Source organism: Geospiza fortis, unplaced genomic scaffold (genome assembly GCF_000277835.1).
Source record: "Geospiza fortis unplaced genomic scaffold, GeoFor_1.0 scaffold659, whole genome shotgun sequence".
Lineage (NCBI taxonomy): Eukaryota > Metazoa > Chordata > Aves > Passeriformes > Thraupidae > Geospiza > Geospiza fortis.
The window spans coordinates 370,451-390,472 of NW_005054530.1; the positions used below are offsets into that span (position 1 = coordinate 370,451).

Genomic DNA, 20,022 nt, shown 5'->3' on the forward strand with positions numbered 1-20,022 from the left:
CCCGGGCGCCGGGGCCGGGTGCTGCCCGTCCTGTCCCGCCCCGCAGGTTCCACAGCCCCGGAGGGGAGACGGAGCCCCGGGGCCGGTGCCTGCCCTGCGCCGCTGCTCCCCGCAGCACCCCGGGGTGCCCAGGTGGGTGCTAGAGCCACCTGGGCATGTGTGTCCCCCTTGGGATGTCCTGGCAGCTGAGGACACCTCTGCTCACGACACAAGCGGCTTCTGCTTTCCTGTGGAAATGGGGTTTAATCCCAATAATCCCAACAAAGGCCCTGTCTGAGGGTGATCCCTGTTTCCCTGCAGGCCGGCGGCGAGCCCGCAGCCCCGAAATGCCGGGCAGGACACCGGGAACCAACGGGACACGTGTGACCCTGCTGGGTGAGGAAGAGGAGGAGGCGGCAGCAGCGCAGGCAGCCGTGCTGACCATCGTCCCGGTCTTCTGTGCCATGGGATTGTTGGGAATCCTGGTCTGCAACCTGCTGAAGAAGAAGGGTTATCACTGCACCGCCAGCAAGGAGCCCCAGCCCGGCGGCACCGGTGAGCCCTGGTGATCCCACATCCATCTCGTCTTGCTCAGCCCATTCCTGTGGTTTCTTGTCCTTGTCCCAGGGCATCCTGCTTGTCCTTGGGGTGCCTCATCCCCCATCACCAAGTTTTCCCTAACTTCTGCTTCCAGGTGCCAGCTCCATCTACCAGCTGGAGGATGCCAACGAGGACACCATCGGGGTGCTGGTGCGGCTGATCACCGAGAAGAAAGGTCAGGGGCTCCCTGGGAAGGGACAGGATTGGGTGACCTGGGCCAGAGCCCCGTGACCCCCAGCTCCTTGGTGTCCTGTCACACACAGAAAATGCAGCAGCGCTGGAGGAGCTGCTGAAGGAGCACCAGAGGCAGCAGCTGATGCCACCGAGCTGTGCCCCCCTCAATAAGTAAGAGGCTGCCCTGAGCACCCCCCATGGTGGGAGCACCCCCACCATGCTGATGGCATTTCCCCCTCCCCAGGCTGCACCTTCTGCCTCAGTTTCCCCCTGCCTGCCACCACCAGCAGCACCTGCACACGGTGCAGGGCCCGGCCCCGTGTGCCCGCTGCGACCAGAAGTGGCCCGAGGTGCTGCCACCGCTCGGTGCCGCCAAAGCCCCCAAACCCGGAGCTCATCCCAGCGAGGTGACCATCCTCTCCATCGGCAGGTAAGCAGGGACAGCCGCTGGTGTGTCCCCTGTGCAGGGTGGGACAGGCTGACGTGATGATCCCCGACAGGTTCCGGGTGTCCCGGATCCCGGAGCTGAGGAGCGAGGCTGGGGGGGAGCCCCTCCGTGGTCCCCTCCCCGCGGGCAGCGGGATGTGACCCCGTCATGGAACAGCACCAAGGACCCCACCAGGTGAGGGGACAAAGGAGTTCTGAAGGCTGGGAAATGGAGCATGGACAGTGTGGGGACACAGAGTGGGGACAGCGAGGCAGGAGGGAGGGTGTCCCTGGCTGCAGGGTGCTGGCAGGGCCTGGCACGGGCTGGCACGGCCGGGGGCTGCTCCCTGACTCATGGGCAGCTGCAGGGGCTCACGTGCCCTCGCTCACGTCCCCGTGTCCCCTCCTCCAGCAGCGCTGCTGCTGCTGTGACCATCCCGCCCTGGGCCCCTCCCAACATGGACATGGAGGGGCTGGAGCGTGGCCAGGGCAGGGAACGGAGCTGGGAGGGGAATGGAGCACCAGGAGAGGCTGAGGGAGCTGGAAAGGGGCTCAGCCTGGAGAAGAGGAGGCTCAGGGGGGACACTGTGGCTCTGCTCCCAGGGAACAGGGACAGGAGGAGAGGGAACAGCCTCAACAAAATCTCCCCCTCTCTCCAGGGGAGATTTGGGTTGGGTAGTGACAGCCGTGGATGGGTGACACCGAGCGGCTCCTGCCACCCTGGCTGGTGCAAAGGGGCCAATCCAGGCTCACCTGTGGTCCATCCCTTGTCCTCCACAGCAGGCACCTGGCCTGGGGGCTGCCTCGGGGGTCGGTGACACCCACAAAAACCCCGTGGAGGGGTGGAGGACACCGGGTGTTGTGTGAAAGCCAGTCCTGCTCGGAGCTGTGACGTGCTGGAGGTGGCAGCTCAGCTCCTGCTCCTGCCACCAAGGTGTCCAAGAGCAGCAAATCCAGCATCTCGCTTGGCTGGTGAGAAGGGTTCTCTGTCCCTGAGGCCTGGTGGTGGCCACAGCGTGGTGGCCTCATAGAAGGTAACTCCAGGAGCTGCGATGCCAGGGGTGGTGGCCACAGGAATCATCATCTCTGGGAACCATGATGCCACCACACAGCTCCATGGAAGCACAGAGGGCACTGGATGCCATTTCACAGTCACCTTCTGGGTCTGTTGAGCTCTCCAGGACCATCAAGAACTCCTGATTTCCCTCCATCACCTGGTGCCAGCACTCAGCATCACAGGATAATGAATCACTGGATCATGGAGTGACTCCTCCCTTTCCAAAAGCCCAGCTGGAGCATGGATTGCTCTGGGCAAAGCTGGTCTCCTGCATCCATCCATCCATCCTCTCTCCAAAGTCCCAGTTCAGGAGCACACGGTGGTGATGCTCACCATGCAGATGACACATTTCACTTTCCATTGGAATTGCTTCTATGGGATCGTGCGGGCTTGGCCGTGTTGGGATCACTGGGATAACCCACCCAAGGTTGGGCTGGAGACCATCAGCCTCAACCACCAACCCAAAAAAGGGTTTATGGCTGGTCCCATTCCCCTCCCCACGACATCACCATGCCAAAAAACCAACCACCAAACCCTCTCGGGCTCTTTTATTTATTTATTTAATTTTTTTGGAAACATTTTAATAGTTATCGAATGTTCTACATCTTACAGTAAATATCGTACAGTTACAAACTCTTGGCTGAAATCTGTCAGGGAGATCACGACCTGATCTTCAGAACCAAAACCAGAACAGAAAACAAATGGGAAAACAATCCCAAATTTACACTTCAGATGGACAAACTGAGGCTGTGGGGCTCTCCAGGGCATCAGTCCAAGGCCATGTTCCCTTCACACCTGTGAGATGTAGACTTGGAAGACGTGGTTACTCTTGGGTTTAAATTTTTTTTTTGTTGCTGTTCTTTCAGGGAATTATTTTTTTGGTATTTATTTTTATTTAAGAGGTCCAATAATACTTAAAAATGAGCTGGTCTGGTGGTTGAAATCAATTTAAAATTAATTACATAGAAGGAGGGGTGGGAGCCTGGTGTGGGTTGAGGCCGTGTTGTGGGAATGGGAGGGTTTGGGTGTGATCCTGCACCTTGCCATGCTTCCCTACAAATCCCTCCCCTGATCCTGAACCCCTCTTCCCCCTGGAAAATTCCATGTCCCAGCTCCATCTCTTGCAGGAGGATGCGGGGAGGCTGCAGGTGGCCATGTTGCATCAAGATTATTCCCTACAAGCAGCACAGTCGAGCGCTTCCAAGTGGGAATCGCTCCTGTCAAACCACAAATTCTGCTATTCCTGCCCTGCAAACATTCCCACAAGTTCTTTTACCTGATTGCCAGAGAATCTCCAAGTGCCATGGTGCAACATGCCACAGAAATGCCTTTTCCAAGGATTTCCTCCCTCCCAAGCTCTGTCACAAGCTTTATTTTCTTTTTTTTCCCCTAAGCGAATGCTAACACACGGCAGAGAAAATATTTGGAGGCTGATCCTGGCTTGGGAGCAAAGTGAAGGGAAGATGGGCAGCGGGTCACCACAGTTGGAGGGCCTGAAAATATTGGCAATTAAAAAAAAAAAAAAACCAAACCAAAAATACCTGGATTTATGGGTATCCAGCAGCTCTTATTGCTATTGTTGGCTGGTTGGATTTTACCAAAAATAAAGCCTCAAATGTTATTTCCCACCCTGCTGAAAAACCAGGATCCCATTTCATGCCCTCCAGCTGGGAACCACATCATGCCCACATTCCCAGAGGGGATGGCAAAGAGTCAGGGGGTCTCTCTGGGAAGGACCAGATTCAGTGGGATGCTGGTGGCTGGAGGAAAACCTGATGCTCTGAACATCCCTCATTAAAACAAACCCCTTAAATAACATTTCCCGGGAATTACATCCCAAAACTGCAACCATGCTGAACTGAGTGATTTATTATTCATAAAATGCAGTAGCAAATCCTTGCCTGGAGGGTTCAGCCACTTGGAGGCATGATGGCCTCAGGCTTCAAGGGGCTCCTGGGCTTTGGGGGTCACCACCACCACTAAAATTCTATTTTCCCCCCCAAGTCTTGCATTGCAGCTTGTGTTTTGAAGTAAAGGTAAGGTCTGGGATGGGTTAATGGTTCAGAGTTATTTTTCCTTCCTCTTTAGCTGGAATTTTAATCTCAGACACTTCGGTGGCTGCTAAGGATGGTTTAACCCCTCCTGCTCTTTCCCACTGATGCCCAGTGTGATCCTTCACTGTGGAAATCCCTTTTCCTTAACCAACATCAGCAAAGCTTTGCTGGAATGAAATATCTGAGAAGCAGGTGGCCCCCATCAGTGTCCCCCACTGTGGCCTTCCCAGGACCCTCAGTTAAGCCATGACTTGACCAAAGGAAAGACGTGGGATCAAGGGAAAGGCAGGGAGCATCTCCCCACCTTGGGAAGGAGCTACCCAAGCCTGGCACCGTGTGGTGGCCCCAGAGCTTTGTGGTGGCCCTGGTTCCACACAGTGGCTCAGGCTGGTTACCAAATGTCCTCACTGAAGCCTCTGGCCCAACAAATATTTCACCTCTCCACACTTTGGTTAATGAGTATTTCTGCCTGGGAAGAATGGGAGAGGAGCTCTGGATCTGCTACTGATCCAAGCAAAGGAATTAAAACCCAGCTGCCCTGTGTCAGTGGGAACACTGGGTGATCCACCATGTTCAGCTCCTGGGGTTTTCTCCCCCACCTTTAATGTTTCTTTTCCTCCCAGGAGAAAGCCCAACATCTCCTTTCCACACACGGGTCAAAATTTTAGGAGTGGTTCCTGAAGTGGTGCAGGGTGTCTGGGACAGTGGTGGGATGGTGTCTGCTGGTTCAGGTCGTTTGCAGAGCCCAGGCTGGGATCCCAAAGCTCAGGGACCCCAGAAATCAGAGTGCCATTACGTGGGGAGACCTGACTCAATGCTGACAGACAGCTCCTGGTGTGTAACACAAAGTCAAATGAGAGGGGGAAAAGGGGATCTCGGAACTCTTCAATTCTTAGGATCTGGGCATTTTTAGGCCCAGGTTTAACTGCAATGTGCTACAAACAGTGCAAGGATGATGTGTTGGTGTTATTTCCCAAGGTCCTGCTGCTCTTTACTAATCCTTGGCTTTGCCAAGCCAAATGGGGAACCCACTGATGATTGGCTCTTTTTCTCTTTTTCCTTCTCCTTTCCCTCAATACACCCCAAAGTGCAGCCCAAGGGTGCCCCTTCCCCACCCCACAGCACAGTCTTCCCCCACTTTGTTCCTCTCGAGGCTGAGAAGGTCAACCAGAGCTTTGCTCTAGATTTCCTTCAAAACCAGCAGAATCAACCAAATGACCCCCAAACAGAAGTGCCAATGCCAACACCCAACCTGACAAACTCCTGGGACCAACCAGTGGGAGGGAAAGTCCTCCTGGGATCCCTAGGCTTGTTACTCCCCACCTGCCCCATGCTCAAGGGAAGGAGGTCCAGGAGCAGAAGCCAAGCTGGGAGACTCCACTGAGAACATGGAATGCTTTTGGCACACTTGAGGCAAAAATCAAAACCCAACCAAGCTTTTGTCTTTAAAAAAAAAAACCCAAAAAAGTCCCAAAAACCTTGTTTCTATGCTGGGTTTAGCGACAAGGATTTAAAAACAAACTGGCCACAAGCATTGTCTGCAAATCCAAACTGCCTCTGCTGCCCTCAAGACAACTTATTGCTCTACTTGGACACCCCAAGGGGGGATGCCACCAGCTTCCTGTCCCCATGTCCCTGGGTAAGCCAAACCCCCCCAAAATGACCCTGATGCCCACAGCCTCTGCGTGCCTGGTGTCCCCCATCCTGGTCCATGCCAACTGTGGATCACCTTCCCTGCTGTCACCTCTTCTCAGGTGCCTTCCCATGAAGGAGGCGACGTGTTTATTGCTATTGCTTCCTCCTCTCCCACCTCTCCAAGCAGAGCAGCCAGACATGATCCCGCTCCCCGGCCTTTCTCCGTGGTGCTGGTATTTGTGCTTGGATGAACATTTCTCCTGGAAGTCTTGGAGCTGTAACCCAAAGAATGGGAGGGGGACACCTCAACTGCCACCAAGGCAGTGCAGTTTGGTCTCAGCCCTGCCAACACCATGGGTGCAAGCTGAAGCCACCAATCTTCCCCTCACCCTGCACTGAAGACTCATCTCCATCAACCAGACGCCCTCTTTTCCTACACCACCATACTCTGGAGAAGCTCCTCAGACCAAACCCTAAACACCTAGAGGAGCTCCTCAGACCAAATCCTGAACTGGAGGAGCTCCTCAGACCAAACCCTAAACCTGGAGGAGCTCTTCAGACCAAACCCTAAACCTGGAGGAGCTCTTCAGACCAAACCTTAAACCTAGAGGAGCTCTTCAGACCAAACTCTGAACTTGGAGGAGCTCTTCAGACCAAACCCTAAACTGAGAGAAACTCCCCCAGATCAACCCTTGGACCTGGAGAAGCTCTCCAGCCCAACCTTTGGACATCTCCTTGCTTCCCTCAGCAGCTGCCCAGCACATCTGTGCCTGCAAACAGCAGCCACGCCAGGAAGGAGCCTCCTTCTCCCTCACACTGCCCCAGGAGGTGGCTGAGGGGAGCATCCTGTTCTCCCAAGGGGTTCCAGATGCTCCCAGGTCATGCATCTTCCTGCTGCTCCCATCCCATCACCCATGATCTGTGCGCCCAGTTGGAAAAAGCAGACCAAAGACCCGCTGGTGACCAGTCCTCATGCTTCCTAAGACAAGTGTGTTACGTCGCTAATTATATTTATATTCTCTTACTCCTACAAAAAGAAGGGATGAGTTCAGAATTCCACTGCAGATAATGCATTTATAATCTATCACGACAGCTATCTGGAAGACACCAATTTTCTTGTAATATGTTATGAAAGATTGAATAATTTATATTCTTCAACTAAAAATACCCAAACCAAATCAGAATAAGCCTGCCTACCAGCGCTGTGCTTTTCACATAGTACCCTGAACATCAACCACTCTTACTAGCCAAAAAAAATCTAGGCTCTTGTCAACAACAACGACAACAGAAAAAGAACAGAAAGAACCCAAACGAACAAGAAGTGGGGGGATCTTTGCACCACTCAGCTGGGCAATGCTGGAAAAGTGAAGATTCTGAGCTTTCAAACGATAGGACCGAAGAGAGAACTCGACTATTGCTCAGTGTCAGTATGTGTGTTACACAATTCATGTGGGAGGGGGAGGAAGGGGGAAAAAAAAGAGGCAGAAGATTAGAAAAAGCAGCTTTTACAAAAACCACTAAAGAATGCATAAAGTGACCCTTGCACTTTTTTTTTTCTTTGTTCTTGCAAACAGACGAGGCGCTGCAGCCCAGCGGCCGCAGCACCGATGTAAGACTTGTGTAGTTGCATACAATGTTTGACTCTGGATCTGGAAGACAGCAAATACATTAAAAACAGGGAGTTAGAAGGATATTCTCCTCCTCTTTGCACCCCTGCACCACGTGGAGCTGATCCATATGGAATTTAACCATCCCTGTGGGCAATTTGTCAGGCAAGGGAGCTGGGAAAGCAGCAGCTCGCCCGGTGGTATCCAACGCAGAGGATTACAAATATGCAGATGAGCTGCTCCCTGCTAATTGCACACCAATTTGGGAGGGGCAGGATTAGCCCGGTGTAATTTGTGTGGCACAGAGAGATTTTAGATAACCCCGGGGCTGGATGAGATCTCCATGGGCAGCATCGTGTTCCCATCAGCTGCCTGTGCTGGTAATTGGGCATGACGGGCCAAGGGCTGCAGGAACGAGCAGCTGGGATTTCTGGGATCCCGGGCATGACAGGAACACACAGGCAGTGCACGCAACCCCGGTGCTAATGAACAGCCTGATCTCCCAGCAGGGGAAAGGAAATATTGCAGGGACACAAAGATGGGGAGGCACTCTTTGTCAGGGAATGCAGTGAGAATGGTTTCAAACTGCCACAGGGCAGGGTTACATGGGATACCGGGAAGGAATTCCTCCCTGTGAGCCCAGAGAAGCCCCTGGAAGTGCCCAAGGTCGGGCTGGATGGGGTTTGGAGGCAGCACTCACATGGATTGGCCAGTGGTTTACCAGTGTGGAGGTACGTAGCTGTAGGTGGGGGTTCCTTGAGCCCTGTACGTTGGCACGGACACTGGATGTGCTCCGATGGCGGTGTGTTGGGGGGTGGTCAACAAGGTTCCTGCAGGGACAGGGAAACACTTGTCATGGAGCAGAGGAGCCGGCATCCATGCCTACAGTGGGGCAGGGACAGCACCAGCTGCCTCATTTCCCTTTTCCCCCCTTTTCCCTTTTCCCTTTCCTCTTTTCCCAGATAATTCTTCTGCCCGCCAGACCTGATTCAAAGGTGTTGGACCCACGTGATTGGGATCAGCCAGCACCAGAAACAGAATAAGAACACCTGAAGCTCCAGCAGACTTTCCATGCTACCTCTGGCTCTTAACCTTAAGGGTTTTCCTTGTTTTTTCCCAGTGTTCCTTGTCCCTAAAGACAGGAAGCAAAGCTGGCCACAACCTGCTGACATCTACCTGCTGAAAGCACTGGGACAGCAAATCACTGCACAGATCTGAAACAAACTGGAAGGGATGAGGGATGTAAAGAGAGATGAGGAAAAAACCCAACAGATCTCCAGGGAAAACTGAGATGAGCCTTTTTTTACGTCTGCAGCCGGTCAACAGAGGGATTTTAGGTCAGAATTTGCACAGTGCCTTCATGGGGAGGGAGGACACAGCCCTGGACTACTCTGTTCTGGGAGCAACTGGGTGCTCAAACCAAATTCTCAGTTTCTGGGTATCTCTCTGCAAATGTTATTAATGAAATTCTAACACATCCCACGTGCATTAATTACATTTATCCACTTCTTAATATAAGCAACAGTAAATCTCTCAGAGTGGTTCTTGTCACATCCAGGCTGTAATATCTCTGCTTGGAATAGGGATTGTGCCCCATTACAGACTCCTATTTCACAGCTAATGCAGATGCAAAAGGATGAATGATGCATTTCTTGGCATAATTCAATATACAATCCCAAGAATTGTTAAGGAGAAAAATACAGGCTTTGGAAAAAAATAAAAAATAAAAAACAAACACTATCTTACTTAATGTGCTATTGATTGCAGTTAGAATCTGCATGTAAAATGTAGAGGAACTGGGATAGATAAAATAAGGTTAACATTCATTTTGTCAAACAAAACATGACCATAAGTGTCTCTAAAAAAAGAGCTTGAGGGAAATACAACTACTTGAAGATGAACCAACTTGGTTATTCCTTCACTTACGTAACAGACAGAGGAAGGAACAACATATTTAAGTATACAGACTAATATATCTAAGGATGCAGGAGTGAGCCAAACCAAAGGTCTCCTCCTCCAAAGTGTTAAGCAGAAAAATACAGGCTTTGGAAAAAATAAAACCAGCCCCTATCTCACTTAATGTGCTATTAATTGCAGTTAGAATCTGCATGTAAAATGTAGAGGAACAGGCATAGATAAAATAAGGTTAACATTCATTTTGTCAAACAAAACCATTCATTTTGTCAAACAAAAACATGACCAAAAGTGTCTTTGAGAAAAGAGACCAAAAGTGTCTTTGAGAACAGAGCCTGAGGGAAATACAACTACTTGAAGATGAACCAACCTGGTTATTTTTTCACTTAAGGAACAGACAGAGGAAGGGACAATATATTTAAGGATACAGAATAATGTATCTAAGGATGCAGGAGTGAGCCAAACCAAAGGTCTCCTTCTCCAAATTGTTAAGGAGAAAAATACAGGCTTTGGAAAAAATAAAACCAGGAAGGGTTTTAATTATTTTTTGTCCAGGAAGGGACAATATATTTAAGGATACAGAATAATGTATCTAAGGGTGCAAGAGTGAGCCAAACCAAAGGTCTCTGCTGAGTCAGATGAGGATTTGGGGCAAATTACTGCATTTTTGCCTGCACAGGAGCAGTACCCAGCAAGCAAAACCAGCAGGTGAAGTGGGGCAGCACTTGGGAGGCAGGGGGAGTTTTTTTGCCCATGTTTCCTTACCTGCTGACATGGCCATGGTGGTGCCAGCCACCATGCCCATGGCCACGCCGTTGGTGCGGGGCGCGGCCACGGGCGCGGGGTAGATGGCCGAGGGGATGCTGTTGGGCTGCACCACCGTGGTGTGGTGGATGACGTGGGGCTGGGCCGCGTACACGGGCTGGGTGTAATAAGCTCCCTGGTGGAGAAGGGGAAATAAAAAAAATCCCATCATTATTCCAGGTTTTTTCACAACCTAAGGAGTTCTCGGTTCTGTAACTCGAGCGCTGCCCAAGGGCTGGTGGGTGGTGTTCCCATGGATGATCTGTGACTGGGATGCCTTGAGAAGGCTGAGCTAGAGCAGAAACTAGACAGAGCTAAAGAATAAAGCAGGCATTTATTAAAAGGACATCCTCAATGGATACACCTTGGCCAGCACAAGATGCTACACTCAAGATGAACCCAAAATGGTCACAAAATGCACAACCGGTCACGGGATCTCTCACTTTTATAAATTCTGCTCCATTTGCATCTTGGAGTTAACTGTCCAATTACAGTCCCATTCTTCCTGTTTTTTCTCTTTATTTCACCTTTGTTTATGTTCTTGGGCCTGAAATTTGGATCATCCTTGGTCCTCAGCTAGAAAAGGAATTGTTTTGTCTCCCTGCTCTGTGAAGAGAGCTTACCAACACTTAACATAAACCTCAGAGCTACACACCAAGAATGCACAAAACAGTCTCCGAAAAATATGAAAGCTAAAACTTAAGGCATCACCTAGAGACCTGAACCTGTGGATATGGGGAATGCATGAGGAGGAAATCACCAGTCAAGGAGTCAACCCATCCAGGACAAACCCTGCTGCCTCCCTTTGGTGGGATGAAACAGGGCCTGGACACAAACGGCTGTTGGTGTAGGAAAGGAACAAGAGATGGAAGGAAAGGACAAGCCATGGTTCTTGGATGATCCCAAAGTGTTTGGGTCCAGGTATTGTGTCATCTATTGGGTTTCACACAGGGCTCCAAAATCCAGGAGGGAAGAAAACAAGGATTTGAATCAGCAAAAGGAGATTTTATTGTGCATTAGTGAAAGCCCCATTAGAAAACCTCTGAAGGTCTGGATTAAGGGGAAAAGGAGGTGCAGGAGCAACTATTCCACCACTTCTTTCTTTCAGGAGCTACAATGGTTCACAGGACAAATGGCAGATTCTGTGACTGGGATTGGAGAGGAACCAGTGTGCAGGGGCGGGTTGGACTGCAATGGACTCAGGTGTGTTGGGGCACAGCTGAGGGGACAGGAGGTGGCACCTACCTGGGTGTACAGGCTCTGCTGTGGGTAGGCACGTGTGATGGGGACAGGAGGTGGCACCTACCTGGGTGTACAGGTTCTGCTGTGGGTAGGCACTTCTGATGGGGTACATCGCGGTCTGGTACGGGTTCGGAGAGGGCGAGTAGGGAGGAGGGGCGTTGTTACTCTGGGTTGGTGGCACCTTGTAGGGAGTCCCCGCAGTGTACCCTGCCACAGACACAAGAGAGGTGCCAGTCAGGGCCTGGCATGGCTGCTCAGGGCTGGCAGGAGGGCTGGGAGAAACCATCCCCTGAGCAAATGGGCCTCGAAGACTGCGTGGGATGGAGAGGAGAAGGCAAGGCTCAGCCCAGCCAAAACACTCAAATATATTTCACTTATTTACTCAAATATATTTCACTTATTTACTCAAATATATTTCACTTATTTACTCCACAGTGTTCAGCAATCAGAGATGGCCAAGATTTCAAGTCTAATATCCCACATTATCCTCCAGGCACTGAAACGGGGCGAAGAACACAAGGAGCTTTTAGGAGCTCCCAAACAGCATCTCACCTCCTCCTGATTACTGCAGATTGGAAAAATAGGTGTTAATTAACAAGGGGAATAGCTGTGACTCTTTTCCTCACTCACATTAGCAGGAGAGCAACCATCTTCCAATGAGAAGTGGAAAAGGTTTGAAATATTGATCAGAGCAGAAGTGCAGCCTCCTCCATCAGGACTCCTCCAGGAACCCAGCGTCAGCCACAGACCAACCAACCTCCTGGTTTTACATCTAATGGATTTTTTTCTCTATTCTGAACTCATTTTTTCAAACAAATACCTCAGAGGCTGCCAGTTCTCAGTGTCACACTTCATTTCTGAGGGGTGACTATAGGTGTGGACCTGCTCAAGCCTGTGTGGTTTCACCACTTTGAATACCAAGACTTGCCGTGTTTCCTGATTGATGAATCACAGACAGTTTATCTCCTATATTAAAAACGTATTAAAACACAATAACCCAGGCAGAGGTAATCTGCTGTGTTTATAAACTGGGGAAAAACCAGAACAACCTGCAGGTAAAACAATGTGAAAACAAGGTTTAATGACACAAGATGATGGAGGCTCCTCTCTGTCTGGCAGATAATTTTAAAACCTAATTATGACTAACACCTTATTAGGATTAGGCTGGCATGGCCCGTGCTGCTGCCGCTTTGTGTGTGGTTACAGCAGCAGGGAGCCTTTAAGCTCCAGCTTCTATTAAAATTGCTGATTAAATCCCTCATGTCACTCCAGAAATCTCAACCTTATTGATCCTGCAGCTCGCAAGTGCCCCGGATTGCACAGAAATGTTTTTCTATAAAAGGCTTCTTGTGGGGGGGGGGGGGGAAAGAGCTCAGTGGGGAATTTTGTGTTGCTGCTTGTTTCCAGGGTTCACCACAAGCAGGATTCCTCAGCTGGGCAAGGAACTGACAGGATGTCCACAATCCTGCCCCTCTGCCTCCCTCAGGTGAGAGCTCACCTGCAGAGCTGCCTCCAGCCCTGGGGACACAGCAGCAGCACCTGGAGCTGCTGGAGAGAGCCCAGAGGAGGCCCCAGAGCTGCTCCGAGGGCTGGACCGTGCCCATTGTACAGCTCCTACCCCAAGGAATGGTAGGGACATCCTTTTTCCAAGAGAAAGTCTCCCAAAGGCTTTTAAAATATTTATTTTTAATAACTCTTTCTGTAAAAAAAAAAAAAAAAGAAAAAAATTTTCCTCTCACCTTGTTGTTGTGTAATTGATTTGATTTAGAAGGAGAAAGGAGTCTGGAGTAGCTGTAGGGTGAGGAACCCTCTGACCCCACACCCTCATGTCCCAGATTAAACAGGGGCCATAGGACACCCTACATACCAGGGAAAGCATCCCAGGGTTTATCAGGGAGCTTATCAGCCCTCCTGGAGGCACTACTTATCCTCTTCAGGGATGAGATGACAAGGCTGCACTGGAAAAGCCTGTTTGACTGTGATCCCTCAATGGCATCTCCTCCCCCTGCTCCTGCTCAGCCAGTCTGGGTTACAAGGTGGGAGTTTCAGCAGTGTTCCTTGAAAATCAGGCTTTATTTTGGAATTCTTTCAGTTTTAAGGGAATGGGGAATAATGTCCCTTTGGAGATAAACACCTGTGAACAAGCCCGGGTTACTCCCAGGGATCAAACACTCAGCTAAGAGAGAGGTTTCACCTTCTCCACTGGAATTCCTCTGCAGGAGCAGCAGGAGGGTCAGTGCTCTCCTCTTCACGATCCTTCATGGTTTTAATCCATCAAATCCAGACTGGATGGGGCTTGGAGCATCTTGGTCTAGTGCAAGGTGCCCATGAGGGTTGGAGCAAGATGATGTTTAATTTCCTCCCAACCCAAACCAGTCTTTAATTCTGTGATGCCAAATAACCCTGTCCACACATCACCCCCCAGCAGGGGAGGCAAACAGGCACAAACCAACCCAGAAACCCCCAGAAGGAAAGGTTTATTTACTGAATGCTGCAGAAGAAGCCTGGTAGGTTCTGTTCTCCGTGCCAGTGTCCACCGGGAGGTGGAAGGTGCCCTCGGTGGCACAGGACGAGGAGGTCTGGGGCCAGGCCTGCTTCATCAGAAGTGTGGCTTGAGTGGAGACAGAGAAGAGGCGTCACACAGAGAAATGAGAGACAGCTTCCCACACTTAGGTCACACTGGAATCACCTTGTTAATCTCTCCCCTCCAGGTTCCTACCCCTGAGGTGCTGAGCCCCATGGAAGGGACTTCACGTCTCGGTCAGGGCTTGGAAATCTTCCTGGAGCAAGGATGTTCCACACCCTCCACATCTGCTGAGACTCTGAATTAGCCCTCTCTGAAGGTACAGCTGTAAATCTGGAGTGTCACAGGGCTGGAAGTTGGGAATGATTGGGATCAATCCTCTGGACTGGGGAGGCTGAGGAGGAATTGGCACTGGGGCCACAGCCCGCAGCGGCACAACACATCCCAGAGGATGGAAATCCACCTCCCAGAGAGTGCAGGGAAGCATTGCTGCAGATCTGCTGGTCCACCAAACCCCCCTGAGACTCTCCTGGACTCAGACAGGAATGGGGAGCACGGAGGACACCCAGCAGTGCTGCTGTGCTGGCCATGAACAGCTGTGGGAGATACTCACGGGTGTGAGATCCACCCGGATGCTGCTCCATTGCTGGAGATGTGGAACCCTGCTCCTCCCTCCTCCTGCTCCAACAGAAAACCAGGAGCTTTGTGGGAAGTCAGAGATTCAAGCCCAATTTCTCCTCCACTCAGTCACTGATCATTTTCTGCTCCAAGTGTCTGCCCTCTCCCAAAGGTTTGGGAGTTATTAAGGATTTCCAGGCTGCCTTGCTTTATTTTCCATGCTAGGCTGCACCCAGGAACATCACACTGGAGAGCAATTCCCAGTGCTGCCACAGAAACACTCCCTCACTTATGCTTTTACTCGGAATCAGATTCACTTTTGCCTCTGGATTTCACAGAGGTTTTAATCTCTGAGACTGATGAGACAATTCATTCCAATGTTACACGAATCCTTCCTCTGTGGTTTTCCCTCTCCACATTAAACCTGCCACAAAATCAAGGCAATTTGGGTTGGAGCTGGCTGGGAGATTGCCACAGCTCTGTATTTTCTTTATTAAATCACAGATCCTTGGAGAATCCATCACTTAAAACTACACAAAAGGTGGACCAAGGAGGCTTCCAGGAACATAAATACCTCCTGCTCCTTTGCAATAATTCACAGGGATCACAATCCAGCCATGACTATCTAATACCATTTAAGGGCCACCTCCAACCAGTGCCTTCTGGATTTGGTTTATCCTCTCACCTAAACATAAATAAAATAAGGAGTTTTTATTAATTATCAGTTTAACCCCTGGCAAATCAACCAGTGGGAGCTGAGCAGACAATGTGAGCTGTGGGTCTCTGCAGTGCTGGGACTGCTCTGTTTTCCTGACAGGACCTTTAGATGGCGTGGGAATGTTCAAGACGTATTTTAAGTGGAAAAGACAAAATTATAAACCCTTCCAAAGCACTGTAGGAGATCTTCCTTCCCTCTAGCAACCTCATTTGTGATGGATACAGCCTCCAGCCCTGAACAAAGTTTGCAATAAGCTCAATTCCCCAGGCAGTCCCATGCCTGAGTGCCTCAAAATGATGAGAACATTTATCCTTGGAAAGCCTTGTGAGGCACTACAGGATATTCACCTCTCCAGACCCCAAGATACCCTTTAGGGGACCCACTGGGTCCCCAAAGAGTGGTGGGCACCTCTAGAGGATGCAGAGCACTGCTGATGCTGCAACTCCCTTCTGCAAAGCAGCATTTCCTCCAGGCAGGATCCAGAAGCAGGAAGGGGGCACTGGAGCCTGCATCCTGCCCCACGACATTCCCACACAGATCCCTCATTTCTGGGGCTGATTTCAGTCCTGCTCTGTAAGGGCACTGCTGCAGAGCCATTACTTCTGCCCTGCATTATTAATAAACACAGCTCCAGCCTCCACGAGCAGAGTGTGTGTCCTACTTTCAGGAAAATAAAAAAGGGAGGCTTTAATGAAGGGAGTTAAAACAAAACAACCATGAGCAAGACAGAATGCCTGTGAGGGAACATGCACCAGGCTTAATGAAGACATTCATAATTTAATTTTTTTAATTGTGTCTCTTGCAGCAGAGTGATTTTAGATGGTCATTTCTGCATACTTAAAAGTGATTTTTTAAGAACAGTGTCCTAAAAAAACAGGCTTATTGCAAGCATGAGTTTGCAATGCTGGTGTTTTGTCTTGTGTCTCTTCCTCTAAAAACTGTGGAAAATGCAGCAGGAAAATCACACAAGGCAGGAACTTGAGGTGGAATGGAAAGGAATTGACAGAATCACAGAAAATCCTAAGTTGGGAGGGATCAATGAGGATCATCCAGTCCAACTCATGCCCTTGCTCATAGGGCTCCTTTGGAATAATCTGGGGAATAATTTAACACCTTTTGGGCTCAAATACCAGCAAATATCTACTAGAAATCTGGCATTGGGAGAGGGAGAAATCAAGACTGGCTCCAGTCACCATTTCCCTTTCCTCACTGGAGGAAACAAGAGGACTCCAGACTTCTCCAAGTTCCTCTGCTTGTTTCCCTCTGATGCTGTTGCAAAGCTTAGGTCACTACATCATTGAATTTCCCACGTGGATCCCAGGGTTTTGGGAAACACGAGGTCAAGAGAAGAGCATGAGCATGGCTGACTTCCAGCGAAGCTTCAGGGAGTGTTTGGAGAACAGCAGGTAGGGTTTGAAAACTGGAATTATCTTCACTCAGGGGTTGATCTCCTGCCAAGGCTTTGCATGGAATCCACCAAAATTCATGAGGTTTGAGGCAAGAGACACCTGAGAGGGAGCAGGAGCATCTTCAGGGTGCAGCAGAGAGGGTGGTCAAGCTGGGACAGAATGGTTCTGCTCAAGAGACCTTGCTTGCAGGTACCTCCCAAGAACTCAGAAACCACAAGCTCTTCCCACCCTTTCCAACCTCTGTTCCAAGCACTATTGAGGGACACCTTTCCCTGGGTTATCTCCACATGGAGAATCAGATGAACCCTGCGTTTGTGACTGCTTTTTAGTGAGCTGGAGGGATTTCTGCCAGCAGGAACCACCTCCTGCCCAGCCTGGGAGCTTTGGAGCAGGACCTTGTCCATGGATGGGATGTTCAGGAGCAGTTATTCTGCTGGCAACATGCAGCATCTCTTTCTTTTTTAGACTCAATGTCTAAAACCCCTTAAAAACATAATTAGAATTAGTCTGCTGTTTGAGAAGTCCAAGATTTTGACCCCCAAGTCGATTCCCAGAGTGTTTGAAGGACACCAGGAGCACATTCCTCTCCAGGCTTTTTCCAGCCTCCTGTGTGACAGCAGCTCCTTCAATTTGAGGAAACACTCTCTGTACTGATGAACATTTTAGCTCAGCCACTGAACCACAGAATTAGCTCAGCCCAATTCCATTTAACACAGTTGAGGATGCTGTCACTCTGTCACATGTCCCCACTGCTGGGAGATTTTATGGCACTTCTTTTCCATCAGTTAAGTCTCAAAATCTATTTTTTTTTCCTCCTGGAAGTCTGCTTTCCATTGAGAAGGGACCACTGAGTGTGGTGCTGGGAGGTCCTGAGCAGCAGAGCCTGCTCCTGCTTCCCAGAGTGGTTAACATGGTTTAAAATCCTGCTGTGATATTAAATGGTATTGATTTCAAGAGCTGCAAAAATTGTTTATAACAGAACCACAGAATGGTTTGGGTTGGAAGGGACCTTAAGGACAATCCAGTTCCAACCCTGTGCCTTGGGCAGGGACACCTGTACCTAAACCAGGTCTCTCCAACTTGGCCTCAAGATTTATGAGAAACTCTATACAAGTTTCAGCATTTTCATTCCAATTGTAATTTCTGAATTTTAATTTTCATAGTTTCCTTGCTAGTTTAGTGCTTAGCTGTGTTACCCACTGGAAGCTTTTTGTTCTCCATAAAAATTGAGCTGTCAGCTCTCTGGACATCAGGAGATTTCCAAGGTGGAAATTATTAAATGCTGTCTAAGATGTACAAGAAGCAATTCAGAGTCCCCAAAAATCCCTATCCTTCGGTGATTTGGGGTTTCCTCTCCCTTGGGTGTTTCCTTGACCATGTGCCCACTCAGTGCTGCCTGCACAACTGGGGACAAGTGACATTTTGTAATATCCAGGCCAAAATGCCAGAATGCTGCAGTATTTACATTCCTGGCTGAGCAGGGAGGACATTGCCAGCCTCTGGCAGGACAAGTTACTAATAAATTTATGGGCTTTTTCTTATTCTGTGGAGTTGTTTTCATTTAATTCCTCCAGAGTTTTATCCTTCAGGGGAAAGGAGGGTGGCCAGCACAAATCCAGGGAAACAAAAATTGTTTCATGTTCCATGTTCAGGCTTTAATGGGAAGAAATGCAGCTAAAGACCTTATTAAAAGCACAGAAACCCAAACAAAACACAACAGATCCCTTCCAGAATCATCCACAATAAACAGTTTTATGGAATATGTGGAGGAGACAAAACCAAAAGATTTTGGCAACAAACCCCTCATTCCTGTTTCATCAGCCTTGGAAAGCTCCTGAGCCTGGGGATCCACTGATTTTATGGCAACTGGGAGACTGAAAACTTGGCAGTTAAGGGGAAGAGAGGGTTTTAGCAAGACTGGCACAAAGTCCAGCTCTTCCTGGTGCACACTGAGCTCAAAAGGCAGCTTCATTTGGAAGTGCTAAAATCCTGCAGCTCTTCTGAGGCAACACCACTCAGAATCAACACCTCAAGCAACCAAAAGTCGAATTGAAGGGTGAGATGTTATTTTTCATCTGCAGTGCTTGGGAATGGATGAGCAAGGAATGTTTTGAGGCCTTTCTCAAGATTTTTACCTGGGGCGTAGCCGGGGCTGCTGGTTGGATACATGTTGGGATTGTAGGCTGGGGCAGCAGTGGGATAGCCTGTTGGATAACCTGAAAGGAGAGGAAAACAGCATTAGGATTTTAGCAATTCAGCAAGGATGGCACCCCTGAAGAGCAATAAACAACATGTGTGAGCACAGAGGCCACCAAGGGAAAACACAGGTGGATCCTCTGGGGATAGGAAGGACCATGAATGTGCTCCACCTGTGAAATCATCAATATTTCATCCTTATTCCTGTAGGAAACAAGGATCAGAATGCAGGTGTGCTCACTGTGCTTTGGAGAAAACTGCTGGGAAAATCCATACTCTGAACATGGAATTCATGTACAAAACCCCACCAGCAGAGCAACACTGGAAAGGATTTCCTGGGCTGCCTGGCAGCCCTTTGGAGAGCTCAGCACTCCCATTAAACAGAGTTTCTTGCAGAAGGGAAGGCAGGGATCCTGCAGGAAAACATGCCAGCCTTGGATTCACCCATGGCTGCACAAGTGCTGTTCCCAGGAGGGACCTGATTACCTGCCAGGCCACCTGGAAGGACCCTTTGGAGCCAGGCAGGGTTTAATGGGCACTTTGGGCAGGGCTGCAGAGCATCTTCAGCTTGCATCAGCCTCACTGGCAGAGGTCAGAGGGAGTTCAGGGGAGCTGTGTGATGGAAATGAGGGGCTGGAAATCGTGGCACAGCCCAGAGCCTGTGTGCACCCACACAGTGCAGGTGTCCAGCATCCAGCTCCTACTTCACTGGAAATTCCTGTGCTCTGTGGAGAGCACAGCCACAGCCTCTGCACCTTGGTCTGCTCTTTGCCACAGAATCACACCATGTCCTGCGCTGGAAGGGACCCCAAGGATCATCCAGCCCAACCCTCAGACACCCCAGATCCCACCCTGCACATCCCTGGAGCGCTCTCCAAATGCTCCTGGAGCTCTGTGGGTCTGTGCCCACTCCCTGGGGAGCCTGGGCAGTGCCCAGCACCTCTGGGGGAAGAACCTTTCCCTAAAATCCAACCTAAACCTCTCCTGGCACAGCTCCAGCCCTTCCCTGGGGTCCTGTCGCTGCTCACCATTTTGCTTTTCATTTCCTTCAATTTCTTGCAGGTT

General features: G+C 50.0%; 2 protein-coding genes across 3 annotated transcripts in view; one reads left to right on the forward strand and one right to left on the reverse strand.

Annotated features, from left to right (window-relative positions):
• The window catches only part of RELT (RELT TNF receptor), a 7,329-nt gene extending 4,173 nt beyond the window's left edge, over positions 1-3,156 (forward strand). Inside the window, exons 5-11 of the mRNA XM_014310419.2 lie at positions 47-132; positions 301-534; positions 674-754; positions 843-924; positions 998-1,183; positions 1,254-1,375; positions 1,960-3,156. Coding sequence (XP_014165894.1) covers positions 47-132; positions 301-534; positions 674-754; positions 843-924; positions 998-1,183; positions 1,254-1,341 — 757 coding nt within the window. The 3' untranslated portion in view covers positions 1,342-1,375; positions 1,960-3,156. The remainder of the gene's footprint in view (positions 1-46; positions 133-300; positions 535-673; positions 755-842; positions 925-997; positions 1,184-1,253; positions 1,376-1,959) is intronic.
• The window catches only part of FAM168A (family with sequence similarity 168 member A), a 107,594-nt gene continuing 90,346 nt past the window's right edge, over positions 2,775-20,022 (reverse strand). For both annotated transcript variants that reach the window (XM_031063782.1, XM_005429174.2), the window contains 6 exons: positions 18,897-18,977; positions 13,978-14,103; positions 11,557-11,699; positions 10,212-10,386; positions 8,233-8,362; positions 2,775-7,574 (listed from right to left, as the gene is read on the reverse strand). In XM_031063782.1, the coding sequence (XP_030919642.1) occupies positions 8,250-8,362; positions 10,212-10,386; positions 11,557-11,699; positions 13,978-14,103; positions 18,897-18,977 (638 nt within the window). In that variant the 3' untranslated portion in view covers positions 2,775-7,574; positions 8,233-8,249. The remainder of the gene's footprint in view (positions 7,575-8,232; positions 8,363-10,211; positions 10,387-11,556; positions 11,700-13,977; positions 14,104-18,896; positions 18,978-20,022) is intronic.